Source organism: Candoia aspera, chromosome 5 (genome assembly GCF_035149785.1).
Source record: "Candoia aspera isolate rCanAsp1 chromosome 5, rCanAsp1.hap2, whole genome shotgun sequence".
In the NCBI taxonomy this organism is placed as follows: Eukaryota; Metazoa; Chordata; class Lepidosauria; order Squamata; family Boidae; genus Candoia; species Candoia aspera.
The window spans coordinates 75,730,240-75,747,250 of NC_086157.1; the positions used below are offsets into that span (position 1 = coordinate 75,730,240).

The 17,011-nt window shown below is 38.5% G+C and overlaps 1 protein-coding gene across 3 annotated transcripts in view; it reads right to left on the reverse strand.

Annotated features, from left to right (window-relative positions):
• Window positions 1-7,249, reverse strand: part of IGSF3 (immunoglobulin superfamily member 3) — a 100,640-nt gene extending 93,391 nt beyond the window's left edge. The window contains exons 1-2 of one of the 3 annotated variants that reach the window (XM_063305509.1): window positions 7,094-7,249; window positions 5,659-6,422 (exon numbers count right to left, since the gene is read on the reverse strand). In XM_063305509.1, the coding sequence (XP_063161579.1) occupies window positions 5,659-5,731 (73 nt within the window). In that variant the 5' untranslated portion in view covers window positions 5,732-6,422; window positions 7,094-7,249. Of the gene's footprint in view, window positions 1-5,658; window positions 6,423-6,986 lie in introns of all 3 variants that reach the window. The other 2 variants (XM_063305510.1, XM_063305511.1) reach the window with 2 other exon arrangements.
• Window positions 7,250-17,011: the final 9,762 nt, after the last annotated feature.

Sequence of the window (17,011 nt, forward strand, 5' to 3'; positions counted from 1 at the left end):
GTATATTGGTGAACTTTTAACTTTTTATTCCTTTCTGCTCACAAAAACAAGCACAGTAACAGCTTATTAACTCAAAGCCATGCAGGTGAACAAGATGGTTCTCAAGTCTTTTCCAACAGCGATTGATGGCCCACTGCAACTTGGCTTCCTCTCTTTTCACATCCTTTGCTAACTAGTCTATTTCTCAGGTGATGTTTTACCCTAAATTCTTTATACTGTTTTTTGTAATTAACAGCACTGTCCTTTATAAGGAAAGTGAGTAAAGGATCTGCAGGATCTATATTTCTTTTATTCTGTTTAGATCAGAATGGGGCCGCCCGAATATAGCCCTCCAAATTTTGTTGGACTGCAGCTTTCATACAGATCTGCTCTAGATTATAGTATCAGTCATTCATTATTGCCCTGCTTAACCCCATTGTGAAGCTAATTAAGCTTCTGCATAGATGTTTTACTTGTAACCAGCATCAACTTGTCCACATCCAAGGCTGCAGGAACAGAATGCAAGAAATGGGTCTATAGTTTAACTTAATTTTGTGCATTATAGCTTCATATGTATGTAAAGTGGAACGAGCAGAGGAATAAGATGACTAATTTATTTTAGAACTCCAATTATACATATTTTAATGTTAATTGATTATGCAACAGTAACCTTGAATACCTTTTAGACAAACAACATTTTGAGAATCTTTCTAATTTAATTCACCAGGCTTGCAATCTTAACAGCAGAATATTTTGACAGAAAAAAAGCCAAAAGAAAGGGCAGATATATTCAGCAGTATCAGGAAAAAAGAAATACTCCCTAAACTTCCATTACTTTTCAGAGAAACTTTAATCTCAGTTTTGCCTTAGGAAACATCTATTCTTCCTGCCTACATCTGATAAAGTTCTACACTGACCTGACAAGCATCTAAGAGCAATAGCATATCAGCACAGAGGGATTAGATACCAATGAAAAGAGTCAAAACACATACCCAGATTATTACAAAGTGTATTTAGCAATTTAAAGGGGAAAAACAGTCATACTGTTGCAATTCAGGCTAGCCAAATGGCCTTGGGCCTTACATACTGTTGGTGAAAAGAAGCAGACCAACCATGACAGAGCAGTGGTGTCTGGTAAATTTATTGTCCTCCCAGAAAATTCAGTCATCTTACACAAGAAAAAGGAGAACAGTGTGCAACCTTGATTTTTGGTAATGCCTGTGTTTGCATTGTGTTATATCAGAATGCATTAGCTTATTTTTAGGCTTATCAACTTTCCTTTTACTCTTTTCAGGCAACTGTTGTTATAGAAACTACAATTCATAGAAACAGGCAGTGGCAATCAACAGAATGTAACTTCTGAAACCTGAATACTTTTATTTCTGATCATCATCTTTTCAGACACAACAGTATTTTTATTTTCTAAGTCAAATACAAATCACTACTCTTCTGCACATTAGGTACAAAACTGCTTTTTCCAAATACTTTATTCAACCTACATATTATCAGAGAAAACAGCAGGACATAAGAACTAAAATTGCCTGTGCAAGCTACTCTTAAACCTAACAGGGAATCAAATGAATAAAGTAATGGTAATCTCACAAAATGTCTCATGGTAGACAATTTCAACTGCGGTAGGCATGCTGAGGCCTCAAGAATACTAGCCATTCTCCAACACTTTGGAAGCCCTTTCCTACTGTGGCTTCCAAAGTGTTCCCAATGAAGCTGTTGGGCATAACTGCAACAAATTGGTGGTGTACTACTTACAGCTCTGAGATGTGAAAGACAAAATATATAGCTTAAAAATAATGAAGATTTAATATAAGTTTTAAAATACCCTCCCCAAAGAAATAGAAATTTTGTGTGTGTGTGTGTGCACATGCACGAACAAGTGTGTTATATGACCTTGCTCACTTTGGCTCTGACCTCCCCCCCAAAATCCCCTGGTTACATCCCCTGGCCATCAGCAGGTTGCTCTCTCCTAATCTATTTTGTCATACATACTGTAGATCATACAATTTCACATGATATGGCTAGGAAACTCTTTTATCTGAGAGAAAAGCCAAACATGACCGTGACTCATTGTTACACATGTTTAAATGTTGGCTAGTAACAACTGCACTGTACCTGAGTGTGAAGCTTTCTGACTTCTGCCTCTTCTGGTCCTTACACAAAAATTAGGGCTATTTATTTTCCTTTATTTGTATGCCACCTATGCTCAAACAGTGCACTATCCAAGTATCCAAGTACCCTGGAAATGCTCACCTCCCTCACCTCTACAACCTGCTATTTTCTATGCTAGGATATTTTTGATTATATACAAAACTCAGGGCAGGGGTTTCTACTGTATTTCCTGCAAAGCTATTTTTGAGTTCTGGATTTCTCCTCACATACCTATTTTCCAAAATTTGAAGAAATGTAAAAAATTGTATGGGTTCTGCACTGTCTCAGCTATTCTTGCAAAAGTTACCAGTTGTGAGTAGGCTATGATCTGACCAATATAAAATGAGAGTTTAATCCAAATCTCCATATTCCATGTCCTGTAGATTGGCACTATTTATTAAGAGTCAGTGAAGCAGCTATTGAAACACAGTTCTGTGACTACATCAAGATAAGTTCAATCATAATACAGAAATAGAGAGATGGATAGAAGGATCATGCATATAAATTTAGAGAATCCCCTCAGTTTACACTATGTTTTATAATACAGGTTAGTCACTGTTGGAAGCCTAAGGAAATAGAAAAACTACTCATAATCCAGGAAAGACAAAATGAATTCCATAACTTTCTGTAAGCTTATTGTGCTTTGTTTTCTATATATTACTCTACATATATTAGTATCAGACTTTGTATTTTGGGAAGAAGCAAGTCTATCTTAAAAATACATATCGGCCTAGTGGTGCCTGACAGAGACATTTACAGTCTCATTACCATGCAAGGGTTATTTACAATATTATACCCCATTTGTCCCCATTATATACTCAGCATGATGAAGTGCCACTTTCTTAAAGCCTTGGAATTGAAGCACTGCTGTGCAAGCAAAAGAAACTCAGCAGTATCCTCTGTACAACACCCACATGCCAGATGAGACTTTTCAATCCACTGCTCTATGGGGAGCAGGGGGAAGAGCTGCAATTTTCCCCATAATTACACCATCATCTTTCATTGCTTTCAGGATTCACAATTTCACTTTTCCAATTCAAAGAGCCTTATGAAATCATAAGCAAATATGCATTGTAATAGGATTTATGACCATTTTCCTAAATTCTATGGATGTAATTAACACTCTGGACAAAATCATCTTTCTGAATCGTTTGATTAGAAAATTCAAGTCACAGAACAAGTTAAAGCTTTTGATTTCATTTTATGCCATCCTCTCTCTTTGAGAAAGCAAATCAAATTTATCCTAAGTACAGTTTTCTGAGGCTATGAACACAGCAAGGCCTTCAAACCATACCAAATCCTTTTTTAATTTATATCAGCAGTTAATATGCCTAACAAAGATGTCTGGAGAATTAAAAATAACCTTCACAGAGAAAATCTCACATATCTGCCCTATACAGATCACCATCACTTTTTGGGGGGGGGGGGGATCAAGTGGGATGAAAGAACTCTGAGATTTATGCAGACATGCTTGAATGTGGCCATGCAATTTGAAATACAGGAGTGACACTTAATTTAAACTGAACTACTCAGATAAAGACACTTAAAAGATTGACATTTAGCCCTGATGCTGGAACTAATTTATATTTTTTTGTCTTTTGTTTTAAACCATTGCCAGATCCCTGATTTGGATCATCACAAAAGATAATACTTCTGGTAATACAGAGCCCTCTACTGTTTTGTTGGAACAACTGGCATTAAGGACAGAACAAATATTTGACATTAGACTACATTACTTACGATAATACTGTTCTTAAACCAAGAGGATTTAATGTTAAGACTTATTGTGCTTGCTTAATAAACACCACCAATTTATTCATGTCACTTCTCAGAATACAATAGAGTTGCCTGCAGGCTACAACTTTAGGCACCATCCTATGGGATTTAATTTGAGGGGGAAATGGGCAGTAATAAAATTCGACAAATAAATAAATTATGCAAACATTCCAGGCACTGGAATGTAAGATTTTTTTTTTACCCTTCAATATAAATAAGTATATATAAATAAGCCTAAAGGTTGTGGATCAAGCAGAACACTTGTTGCAATATTATTCATTTTTAAAGTAATATAGCAATAATAATGCAATTATTCCCAGAAAAGTTTACCAGCCCACATAGGCATCTGTAGGGGCAGATGAGGGACATGTGATGAAATGCGCTTTGTGACATCATGATGCAAGCCCTGTGACTTATGAACTTGTATACAGGGTTGGGATGCAAGTACAGAAGGGAAGGATTTGCGTCGTGATGTCACTGTGTATGTGTCATAATTTGCTCCTGTTATTACCCGTAGCCACTTATGCCCATCTATGAATAACTATGTAATAAACTGGGTGGAACAGTTTGGAAAACAAATCACTACTGATAAACAGGGAAGTAGTGAATGCAAGGCTCTCTTAAAACCAAGATAACCAATGGCACAGTGGTTACTAGATTTATTCAGAAGGGATTTTTCAAGTGTTTCATTTGTGGGGCTTGACCATCTATGCATTTTGCTGTATTCTCTTACATCCCATTTTATTCAACTGGTCGTGTACATCTAATTGCCAGGCTTTGTACGTGAACTTTGGAACATGCGGATGTGATTTTTTTCGCTGCTTATATATGGCCTCTATGAAGTAAAAGCACAAGGAATCTTTTTAACACTCGGCCTTAAAAATTCTGATACTTTATAGAACTACATGAACAGTTTCACTTCATCCATTCAACATATGCCAGCAACACTACCAATCACTTGATGGCAGGAAGAGACTGCTGTAGTGAGTAGTCAGATAAAATTCTTCTAGCTTTAATTTAGCCAGATCTCTACCTTATTGAAAAAAGTAAAGCATCGTTTCTTGTTTTTCCTTTAGAAACAAAGGCTACAATGCTACACACATTTACCTGGAAGTAAACTATGAAAATTAGCAGGACTTCCTTTGGATAAAAGTCTTTTAGCACTTTATTAAAATATATCATAGTATACATTTCTAAGACACATTTGATGCTTCTAGTCCAGCAACGTTTATGCCATGGCTAAAGTTGGATTTTACTGTACTGCAAGATACTTAGTTGTTTTCATTGTAAAAATATAGCAACAAGCCACATTAAATAAAAAACCTAGCTTCAACAATCTCATGCCATGTGTTCCTTCACCGGTTTTATGCTTGTTTTCAAAACTCAAGAACCTCCTACATCCAAAATGGACTGACTGAACTCACAGCTGCTCCTGATATCAGACACCCAGATTCAAAAGCCAGACACAAATCTGTTTGAGGCACAGCAGAAAAGGCCAAGACACTGCTTTCAATACCCTCACCAAACAATATGCTTGCTCAGAAAGAGTTACAGAACACTGTGCTGGTTATACTATTGTTAAATCCATTGTGTTAAATAAGTTCCTTTTCTTCCCGATTCCAGCTGCAACCCAGTAATAGAAATGTTCAATCATATAAGGAAACACAGCTGGAAAGAAAAAAAGCAAATGATGAGTTAAAACTTGCCACAGATTTTTAACAGAGATAAGCAGTTTCTTACCCAGTAGCATAAGAGATGTCAACTCCAGCAGAAGGTACCTCATCTTTGTGGAAAAGAGAAGATAAAAAGGCATCACTCGTTACCACTTTCACTCTTCCTTATTCTTTTATCTTCCACTGTCAAAAATACCAGCTGGTTTATATCTCCAAAGACAAATATTCTGGTATGGCAGAAAAGCAAGGGAAAGGAGGACAGGGAACGGGACTGAAAAGGGGGAAAAATCAGTGAGGCGCAGGCTCAGTGGAAGGTGTGGAACTGTCTTCAGAGGCTAAATGATTGTTCCAAAAAGACACCTTTGCTTTCTAAATCCTGACACGTTACGCTTTGCAGCACCTACTTTTTATTTTCCCTCTACAGCACCTTTGGCATGCACCTCTTTCTTGATCTGGCCTCCTGGGAACAAGAAAGGTGCACAAAATCTGTTCATCTACTCCATTTTACAAGACAGAATAATCTCTGGGACTCAGAAAAGGGGTATGTATTTGGTGGTGCTTGAAAAAATCTAGACAATTAAGCAAGTTTCTTTGACATTTTTGAAAGTCCCAAAAGGATCAAGCACTGCATATAGGAATCAGCTTTATAGGTGTCTGTCAGTTTTCCTGCAGAAGAGGTATCACAAGGTCTGATAACTAAAGATGAAAGATCGTTTTTCTATGCTTGCTTCACTTTAAGGGGCAACCAAAAGCCAAGATGCCGCTTCAGCTGCTGGTTCTCTTCAGTCTGGGCTCCTTCTCCAGGTGCCAAGAGTTGACAACTGCTTCTTCCTAAGAAAGGAAGGAGGACAAAAGACATGAAAACTTAAAAAGCAGAGGCAAGGAAAAACGGAATTGCTGCCGCTATGAATTTTCCCTCTATGGGCCTGAAATGCAGGAGGACGGTCGGTCGGCGGAACTGGAGCTAAACAGAGCCACGGCCCGCCCCCTCTCCCCCCTCCAAAGCATCAGCATAACGAGGAAAGACCAGCCCGCTATTGTTTCAACCTCTTACTCCAGAGAGCCGCCTCCCATTTTCTCAAACTGGAGAGAAGGGTTTAACAGGGCGCCCTCTGCAAGAACAGATTATTGGCAAGAGCAGGGGCGGAGCTGGAGCCCGGGACCAGCCGGGAATTGCCAGAGAGCCAAAGAGAGGCAGTCAACTGCCGAGAAGATTACGTCTGCCGAAGTCCAGCAGATTGCGAGCCAGGGCGCCCCGCCGCAAGCACCGGCGAAGTCGACGCTCCGCGCATCCAGCGGGCCGTGCCAAGGAAGAGAACACGCGCCGTCCAGGCTAAGCTTCGACACTTACGGAGGAGAAACCGGGTTGTTCACCCCGTCCAGCTACTCCCTTACCCACGTTAGCTTCGCCACTCCACGTGCCCTGCTTTCTTTTCTCCCCTCACATCAGTAGCCGATGCGGTGCCTTCTCTTTACTCCTGGCTCGCGCTACTTCAACTAACCTGTCCGCTCTCGGTTCCTCCCCTCAGCTCGCTGCCACCGCCTTCTCCCCGGCGTCTCCGTCCGGGCTTCATTCTCTATTCAAAGCTGCTGCAAGGGGTGCCGAACGTTTCCTCCCGGCCTGGAAGCTCCGCCTTCTTCCTCCTCAGTACCGCCTTGTCCTGCCCTTTCTCCCAGCGTCCGCCTTCGATTTCTCCCTCGCCTTTCTCTTCGTACCTTTCTCTTTCGCCTTCTCCTCCTGTAAAGCGAGAAGAAAGCCGCTCTCGCTCCTGAGGAAAAGAAAGGCTTTTTTTTTGCACAGGCTGAGACACGGAGAGGTCTGGGGACTTATGTCGTTCAACCTGGAGCAGGCTCGTTTTTCAATCTCAACAGTTACAACTGGCAGCGAGGAAAGTCAAAACGGGGCTGTAGGGAAGACTGGTGCATGTTTGCTTAGAACCATTAATCGTTGCGAGCCTGCAAAAACTGCTCTTGCTGCGTGTCTACAGTTTGACTGGCCTAAAGGTTGGCTTCGTTTACTTCTTAAGTCGGGAATTTATCGAAGGGTGACCCTGAAAACCGACCATGTTTATAATGCCACACGTTTAGGGAGCAGACAACGATCAGAACAAATATTTCCATGCCTCTAAGAACAAACATAAAACGCAATGCTTATAATTAATTCAGCTGTGATTTTGGAGTAATCCCAACCAGAGCTGCTCCAGACTAAGTTGTTTGAAGATTAAAACCATAATATGCAAACTTTGCAGAAGATCTATCCAACATGGAAAACCCGAAGTATGCAGTTTGACACACAGGCGCGAAACCATAAAAAAAAAACCTCAGACAACAAAAGCAAATCAGTCTATAAAGTAGAACCATCTTGGTAACATTTGCCAAGCAAATTCTATCATGTTTTAAGAGAAATACATTCTGAAAGTTTTGTTGCTTGCATGCTGCAAAAGTGACGGCATAAACATGTTGCAGCAGGACCTGGAATACGGCAGAAGCTTAGTTACCTGTTACTGCTTGCAAGGCAAGGAAATGAAAATGGGTAATTCTGAGTATCATTAATGAATAGACTATGTCATGCTTTAATCCATTAAGCTGACCTGGTGGGGGTTTTTTTAAACCAAAGATCTTTTGAGTCACTTTAGTCCTAATGCTATAGGAGAAACTCCATACTTTGTAGATTTGGGGGTGGAGGAAGAGGTAGGAAATCACTACTCAGTGCTGCAAATAAAACATAGCTTACTTTGACTTAGCAACTTGGCACTGATCTTTTGCTTCCTTCTGACCTTTGCTCATCTATAGATTTCATGAGCTGACTAAGTGATGTTGAACTGTGGTAGGGAAGGGATGGGCTGTGCAGAAAGGCACAAAACTGGAATTTTCTCTATATTTCTAAGAAATGGCCTGCGGCCTCCATTAGTCATCCATTTCCAAGCTTCATGATTACTTACAAAAAAAGGAGTTGAAACAGATGACATGAAAGGGAAATTAAGAGTGAACTCCACTGGCCCACTTATGGGCTGGATTTATATATTGTGCTAAGTAATACTATGATCTGTTTGATTCTGGTTTAGTGATGCAACCCCCATCCCACCAAGCCTTGGGTACAGCCTGCCAGTCAGCTCCTAAATTTGCTGCCCACTTTTCTTTTTAATGTGATAGAAAAGTTTTTTTGTAAGTATGTATGGAGCAATCCAAGTTGTATTTAATTCAGTTTCACTTCTGTTTAAGTGAAATGAAATCAAATTTGACTTTTGTCCATCCTCTACCCACTTTGCCTTAGACCGCCAAATGTTTAGAATACAGTTGTTGGCATACTCCCTTTACAGAAATACTACACTCTTGCTTTATGGGTTAGCAAGATATGTAAACCCAGCCAATGCTGATTTATATAATAAACTCCAATTTAAAATATGTAGCTTATTGGGATGAGTAAATCAACTACAGTTTTGAAACTGCTAGTGCTGTTCTTTTCAGATTGTCAGCAGTATAAATCCTTGTCTCATTCTAAAACAAAATCAAGATTTCTTGAGTGGGAGAATAATTGTTTTTGGCAAGAGCAGTTGTTTACCTGAGCTTGCTTCGAGAACAGAAGAGCTGCTTATGTTAAATACTGGAATATGTATTTTCCTTTGGGAAGAAAAAAACAACTTGAAAAGCATCAGGTATTCTATATGTAGTCATGGAGTGTTTTACTAATAAATATTATTAAGCACCCTAGTTTCCTCTCCCCTCCTATTTTTTTCAGAATTGATACTGATTTCAGACTAGGAGAGGAAAGAAGAGGAAGGCTAAAAGAATATTTGTGTTGTAAGAGATTTTTAAGGGAATGCTTGAAGCTTGGACCTACAGCAGGAAGGGTTTCTAGTTCTAACGTTTGATAATATTGCTACCTGATATATACACTGAACTCTAGAAAATAATTTAAGTTGGTTTATCTACCATCCCCATTTTACTTATTCATTAAATTTATATGGCTGCTCATTTGCCAAGAATCTTCAGTGATTCATTCTTATCTATATAAGCTCTTATTTTAATGTGATTTCTGGAATTAGCTTGTCTGTTATATAAGTATATGTAAGTATGTCAACATAATAAGCCTTACACTGAGAGCTATATTGCTCTTACTATTTTTATTATTCAATACTTATATCATTGTCTATCAAAGTTTAATGGCAGCATACAATAAAACTTTTGTTGTTGCTTTGGTGCTTTCGAGTCAGTCTTGACTTCTGGTGATTGCCTGGGCAAGTCCCTGCAGTTTTCTTGGGAAGATTTCAGAAGTAGTTTGCCATTGCCCCTTTCCTAGGGCTGAGAGAGAGTGTCTGGCCCAAGGTCACCCAGCTGGCTTTGTGCCTGAGGCAGGACTAGAACTCATGGTTTCTAGCCTGAAGCCTTAATCACTGCACCAAAATGGCTCTCATTAAAACATAAACCACAATCAAAATATTAACAATGATTAAAAATAAAACCTCAAGAACCAAAAGTCTGTTCAAAAAAAAAATGCCAGCAGGGAGGTCAGTTTTCTTAATTTGACAGGGAGTATATCCCAGAGACCAGGGGAAGCTACAGAGAAGGATTACCCCCCCCCCCTCAAGTTACAGTATCTGTAGACAGACCTACTGAGATGACCTCAATGAGCAGGGGTAGCCCACCATGCTATGCATTTTTATCCATGCCAGCCATCACACATACTCTTCTCTAAGTCTTCATAGGATTGCAACCTATAGACACATTACTTACAGAATAATTGAAACTAGAAAAAGCAGTACAGAAAAGCACTTAACTTGATCCAACTCACCATTTCCCTGCTCCAGTTTTTTTCCCATCCACAATTTTTTCAATGCATATTTGGGCAATATTTGAAAACTCACTGGAGGAGAAGTTGCTGGATTTTTCAGCAAGTATTAGTCTTGATAAAAAGCCTAATACTTGCTGAAAAATACTTATGCATGTAATGTGTACTTATGCCTCACATACTTACGCATGTAGCATGTACTTGGTCCTGAGAAGGATTAAACTATGTAGTGTTTGAGATAAATGTGAAGTAAATTTTAAAGCAAGGGTTTGCTGGTGATGTCTGTAATTGATTAATCGCAGGGCCTAGGGAAAAATTATGGAAAGAAAAAAACAGCATATTCTTACACATAACAAAACTGGAAAGAAACAAGTCTCCAATGAGTTTTACATATCTTTTATAGCATGTTCCTATGCTATTTTAATGAATATCGGATATTTTTAGCACAGAGTAACCATAGAAATATACATTATAGGAATTTTAAAAGAAGCAGACAATTACTGAATGCTGCTTAATGCTACTGAAGACTTAAGTTAGCATTCTCAACTTAATCTTCTTTGAGAATGTTACAATATTCTATACTAACAATATAATACATAAAAAACATGGAATGACTTTATAGCATTATAATATTAATCCATTTCAATTAAATTAGACTATAATACTACAGCATGCTGAAGGATGGTAAGAGGTACCTGTGTGCTCGTTCTGTGGATCCTCTTAATCTCTACCTGATCTTAGCAATAACTAGAAGTGTTCATGCTTCATAAAATAAGTGTTTTGGAACTCTTTTTAATTTATATTTTAAAACTCAATTTAATTCAAATCTTTTAAATTCAATTCCTTAAAGCAACAGCATATCTTTTCAGGCTCGTGGAAGCATGAAAAGGATGTAGCTGCTTTCATTAGCACAGAGGAGGTGTGCTTGTAGGAGATCCACAGTACTCAACTCTAACTATTTTCAAAGTGTGTGCAACCCTAATTACAGTGTAAAAATAACTTAGCTGCCCTTTCTCTTCCTATTATTGCAGACTTTTAAAAAATTATTTACTGATCCTTCAACAATTTTTTAAAGGGTGGAACTTATTTATCTATCCTCATTGCAAAGGTGAAGGAAATTGACCTTTCCACTATTTGAGCAAGTAATTGGCCATTCCATAATGGAGCTGTACTTTTCCTGCTGGATTTTTCCTTACCTTATCAAGATCCTATAACTCAGCCCTCACTTTTGTGCAGTATTGCACACAAAATTATTATGACTGTCAACTCAAGAACAAGTTGTTAAAGTAAAACCACACTGATCCCTTGATAGGCATAAAACAGATCAACTAGGCAGCTTTTATAGTAACAAAGATAAATTAAGCTGACATTAATGTAAAGTATTGTTTAAGTTACATATGATTTCAGACCAAAATATAATGTAATATAGAAGTGAAAAGAATTTAGACTGAGTTTTCCAAGATCTCTAGGTGATTTTCAGTTGGTAAGCAAAACTTTCCAATCCATAATTCTCTCATCTGTACAATATTTATATTACTGTATATACAGTTCTGTGAAAAGCTATTTGCCTCTTTTAAGATTTTCTGATTTCTTTTTATATCTTTGCCACTGAATATTATCAGAGCTTCATGTTTTATTGTCCCACATAAAAGGGAGCCTGTGTAAAAACACCAAAGTATGTTTATAAAATCAATGAAACAAGCACCAGAATCATGCAGCATGAATTAAACCAATTTAATTGTCTCCTTAAACTCAGTAACTGGTTGCATCACATGTATGTATGTATGTATGTAGGTATTTAATCAATTTATATGGCCACACATCTTGCAGATGTAACTCTGGGTAGCTAACAACAGAAGGAATACTGCAACTAAAGACTTCCTGTAATTGGTGATAACCACCATATCACTGTGTAGGAATGTTGGGCCATTCCTTCATGGTGAACTGCTTCAGTTCAGTAACAATTGAGGATTTTCTAGCATCAACTGCTTGTTTCAGATCCTGCCACAACATTTCTATGGGGTTTAGATCTGGGCTTAGACTTGGCCATTCCAAAACACTGATTTTGTTCTTTATCCATTGTCTAGTACAATTGCTATTATGTTAGGAGTCATCATTTTGCTGCATGAGCCATACATGCATAATCTTTAGCTGAATTCTCCTGTAGAATTCTCTGATACAAAGCCGAATTTATTCTTGTTTCTATAATGGTAAATCATCCCGTACCTAAGGCAGCACAATATCCCCAAACCATAGCACTACTGCATTTATGCTTGACAGTTGGTACGAGATTATGGAACATAGTGCTTGATTTCTGCAGATACTGACACCCACAGAGCCCCCAAATTTCCACTCTTGAAATTTGTTCATCTGTCCGTAGAACATTTCTCCAGAAGTCTGGAGATAATCCAGGTGCATTTTGGGAAACCTGAAATGAGCATGTAGGTTCTTAATGAGCAATGGTTTCTCTGTTGTCTCTGTCCTGTAAATCCTATTTCCACCCAGTGCTTTTCTGATAGTGTAGTCATGATTACTGACTTTAGCTAAGGCAAGAGAAACATGCAGATACCTGAATGCTGTTCTAGGATTCTGTATGACTTCCTGGACAATTCTATGCTGTATCTTAGATTGAATTTGATAGTAGAGGAACTCTTAAGACTAATTAGTATTATCCCAAACCCTCTCCATTTCAAGATTATGTCTTTGTGAATTAGTGGAGTCCAAGAGCTTTTAAAATAGTTTTGTGACTTTTTTCCTGACTGATTCTCATCAGTGATTCTTAATGGAGATATTCAGAAATTTTGGGGCATGAAGTGTAGTGCATATGCAAGCTCTCATTCACTGAAGAATCTGTCACACATAGTTCACACAGGCAACCTGCCCACTTGCCACATTTAGTTTATTTCCCAAATAAAATATGCCTGATAGCACTTAAAACAAAATAGAGGAATGACCCAAAGCCTCTCCTATTTGGTTATAGAAAACAAACATTCAGTTATGTTGGAATTTTAGCATCAAAGAGAGAAGAAGAATAGAGTTCTGTGGAGCAAACCTAAGAGTTTTCCATGCTGCATCCTTTCTGCTTAAAAAGCCTTTTCTTTAGTTGTTTGAGAGAGATCAGGAGACACATAAACCACATTTACATACAATTCAAAAGAGACAATAAAAAAGCTAAGAAGGAAACAAAAAGACTAGAACACATCCTTTTCAGCAGCCAACACCCAGATAAGCAGGGATTAACAGCAGACAAACAATCAAGCAGAAAACAATATCCTAAATCAAGAAACTACCAAGGGGAAAACTACACCCCCACACACACTGGCAGGGCAAGCTACTGTATATAAACAGGGAGTAAACCCCACACTCACTAGCACTGATGCTGTTACCTAGTCAGGTAATGAAACGTCTGCAAGCAAACAACCAAGCTCAGAGAGCACCAAGAGAGCACCAAAAACGCAGTTGTACCTGTTTTTTTGTTGTCTTAATAACTATGCTGACTAACCATAGTAGAATGAGCTCTACTCCAACATTTTTTTAATGAAACGTATCAGGTAGAATCTAAATACAAGCTGTCTCTTTCAGTCTACTCCCCCTTCATTCTCATCTATAGAATCTGAGTATCTCATAAATGAATCATAATTATTTTGATCGAAGAACAGCATATGAATAATATTAAACTATGCTACATGGCTTGCATTCACAAAATGCATATTGGATTAGCGCCAAGTCTACATTCCATTTCTAGTTCATGCTACTTTCTGCTTCTGTACACTTTTATTACCGGGGAGAAAGATAAGGGAGCCAAGGATAAAGTAGAAGTCTTCCTTAATAACATGCAGAATGGGATTACTAGCTACTCTTGAGAAGCTGCAAATGTAGATGGCAGAAATTAAATTTATTCTTACAAAATTATTAGTTGAAACAATAGTATGCACTGCAGACAACATTTCTAGTAAAAACAGAACAGACTTGATATGACAACGGAAACTCATACTGAGATGTCCAATTCCTTCAGTTACTTGGATTTCCAGTTAAATGCCATGGAATCAGTTCCTTTCCTCTATGTTGTGCTCCTCCACCTCTACCCCACAAAACTTAAATAGGCAGTAGGCTTAATCCGGCTAAAATTGAAAGGAGTGTATATAGTATATAAACTCCTCCATGCCATTAGTGACTATGAGCAGCAGCTACTGGAGTCAAGCAGACTAAGCCATCACTTGCTAGAGTCAGTGTCATCTCCATTCTTCCCTGATGAATATCTACTGGATGTTGTCAGAAGAAGTTTACACAAAGAGCTCCTACACTTGACTAAAAGAAGAACCTTGCTGGGAAAGGCCCTTCTAGTCATTCTGTGACACATGGGGCCAAAGGGATACATTTGAAATATCACTAGAATAGATGGAAAGATGATGATCGTCTTTTATTATTGGTTTTCCAACTACTAGTATTTAGTTCAGAAGATCATATACAGCCAGTAGGTTGCCTTTTATAGCCTGATTCACGGTGAATCCATCTGGCTCTCTTTTAAACTACTTAGACTGGTGGCCATTACTACATCTGAAAGTAACAAATTCCATATGTTAGTTATGCATGGTATGAAGGAAGTACTCTCTTTTATTAGCTGGAATCTTCCCACATTTGTATTTAGTAGATATCATATTAAGAAGGGGCCCTACTAATCATTGTCCCCACTTAAGTAAAGCAGATTTTAGCATGTAAATCCCAAGAGCCTTCATGAGGAAACTTCTCCCACAAGTTTTCTTTTTTCCCTGATCAGTCATTGTGAGCAGCCAGAAAAGTTACAGGGTGATAAATATATGCAAACCCTGCCCCACCAGCAACATTATAACAGTAAAGGTTATCTGTGAGGCTGCCTCTTCCTGATCTCTACCCATCACATTAGATCAGGCAAGAGAGGCATGCTTCGAGTCCCATCTGCAAAGGAGTTTCATCTGATGGTACCTAGGAGGCGAGTCTTTTCTGCCACAGCACCCACCCTCTGGAACATCATCCCTCGCAAGGTAAGGTTAGCCTCAACCAATATGTCAGGCCCAGCTCAAGAACAACAGGGAATCAATCCAGCCAAACTTCAGTTCTTTATTTTCTCACACCATATAGACAGAATCTTTCCAGACTACTCTACCTAATCTAAAGGGAAATAACCTGGGAAGCTCTAGGGCATGGCTAATCTGAACCTCTTAGTCTTCCCACGTTCCAGCTCAGGACTGTGTTTTATCTCGCTCCCCTCCTTGGAATGCACTTCCTCCTTCCTGAGAACCAGCTGCATTACTGTAGTCTATCACACCATACGGCCTTCCAAAAAGCACCCAAAGTGTGTTTTTTTTCAGCAAACCTGGGGATCCCCTGGTAATAGGGACCCCATGCACTGACTGCATTATATGTAATATCTTTCCTCTCATGATCTTGTTTTATCTATGTTTATTAGTTGAATTAGTTGTGTACAATGCTTTAATTATTGGTTTTATTGTACGCCACCCAGAATCACTTCATTTGAGATAGGTGGCCATATAAATTTGACAAATAAATAAATAAATAAATTGAGCTTACAAAAAACAAAACAAAAGAAATTCCAAAGTATACAGAGATTTCTGCAGCCCAGTTATAGCCCATCTGTTTCTTTCCCCTTAGGAAGGAAAACACAGTGCCATTGTGAAAAGAGACAGATTTTCTTACCTCTTGCAGATTTTAGTGCTGTAACCTACCCTTAGCTCAACTTCAGTTGTTACCTTGTAACAGACCTTCTCTTAGGTTATTATCCTATTACTGTATTTCCTCCCTCTAATAGCAAACTCAACTGGTTAGTGCTGCCAGAGTTATAACTAAAGTGGTTTCACTAAAACAGTGCTTTAGAGTCCAAGATCTGGTAAATTATAGAGGGAAAAAATGCCCAGATAGCTTAGTGAAAACTGGGCACACTCACTGGCAGAACGCTAAATTGGAGGGAAAGAAATGAAAATAAGGTTTGCCAGGAATGAAGTGGAGAATACTGGCCGGTTGGAACTTGGGAGCATTTCAAAGTGCAACATTTTGTTGTCATTTGCATTTATTTCCTCCTGCTTTACCAAGTATAATTGGTAAAGACTCCTTTAAGCACAGTAATCAAAGAAAAGCACAATTCCCTGTGAAATTAATAGACCCAAGCTAGAACAGTTCACCTTGAGAAATATTACTTGATAAAATTGAAACAGAAACTCATGAATCCAACATGTAACTGATGTTACTACTAAATACAGTAGCAGCAGCAGGAACAAAAAAAATTGTAGAGGCCTATCAAGGTTCGTTCAGTGACGCTTTCTGATCTCATCTGTACATGTGGTAAGATCAGGAATATTCTTGGATCATCTGCTTCTTTCCCCATCACCAGGGTCTTGCCTTAACTTGTGCTTTTGTGGCATCAGGAAGAACATCATATACAGGTAAAAACTCTGTCTGAATATTATTTTCCATTTCCATTTTTCCTACAGAAGCTCAAAATAGTATGCATAGTGCTGGTTCCTGTTTTTTTCTAACAACCCCTTGAGGTAGATGATGCTAATCATTATTTCTCTGCTTACTGTATAATCAACCAATGAACTGCTGAGGCTGGATTGAACATAGGTCTTCCTAGTCC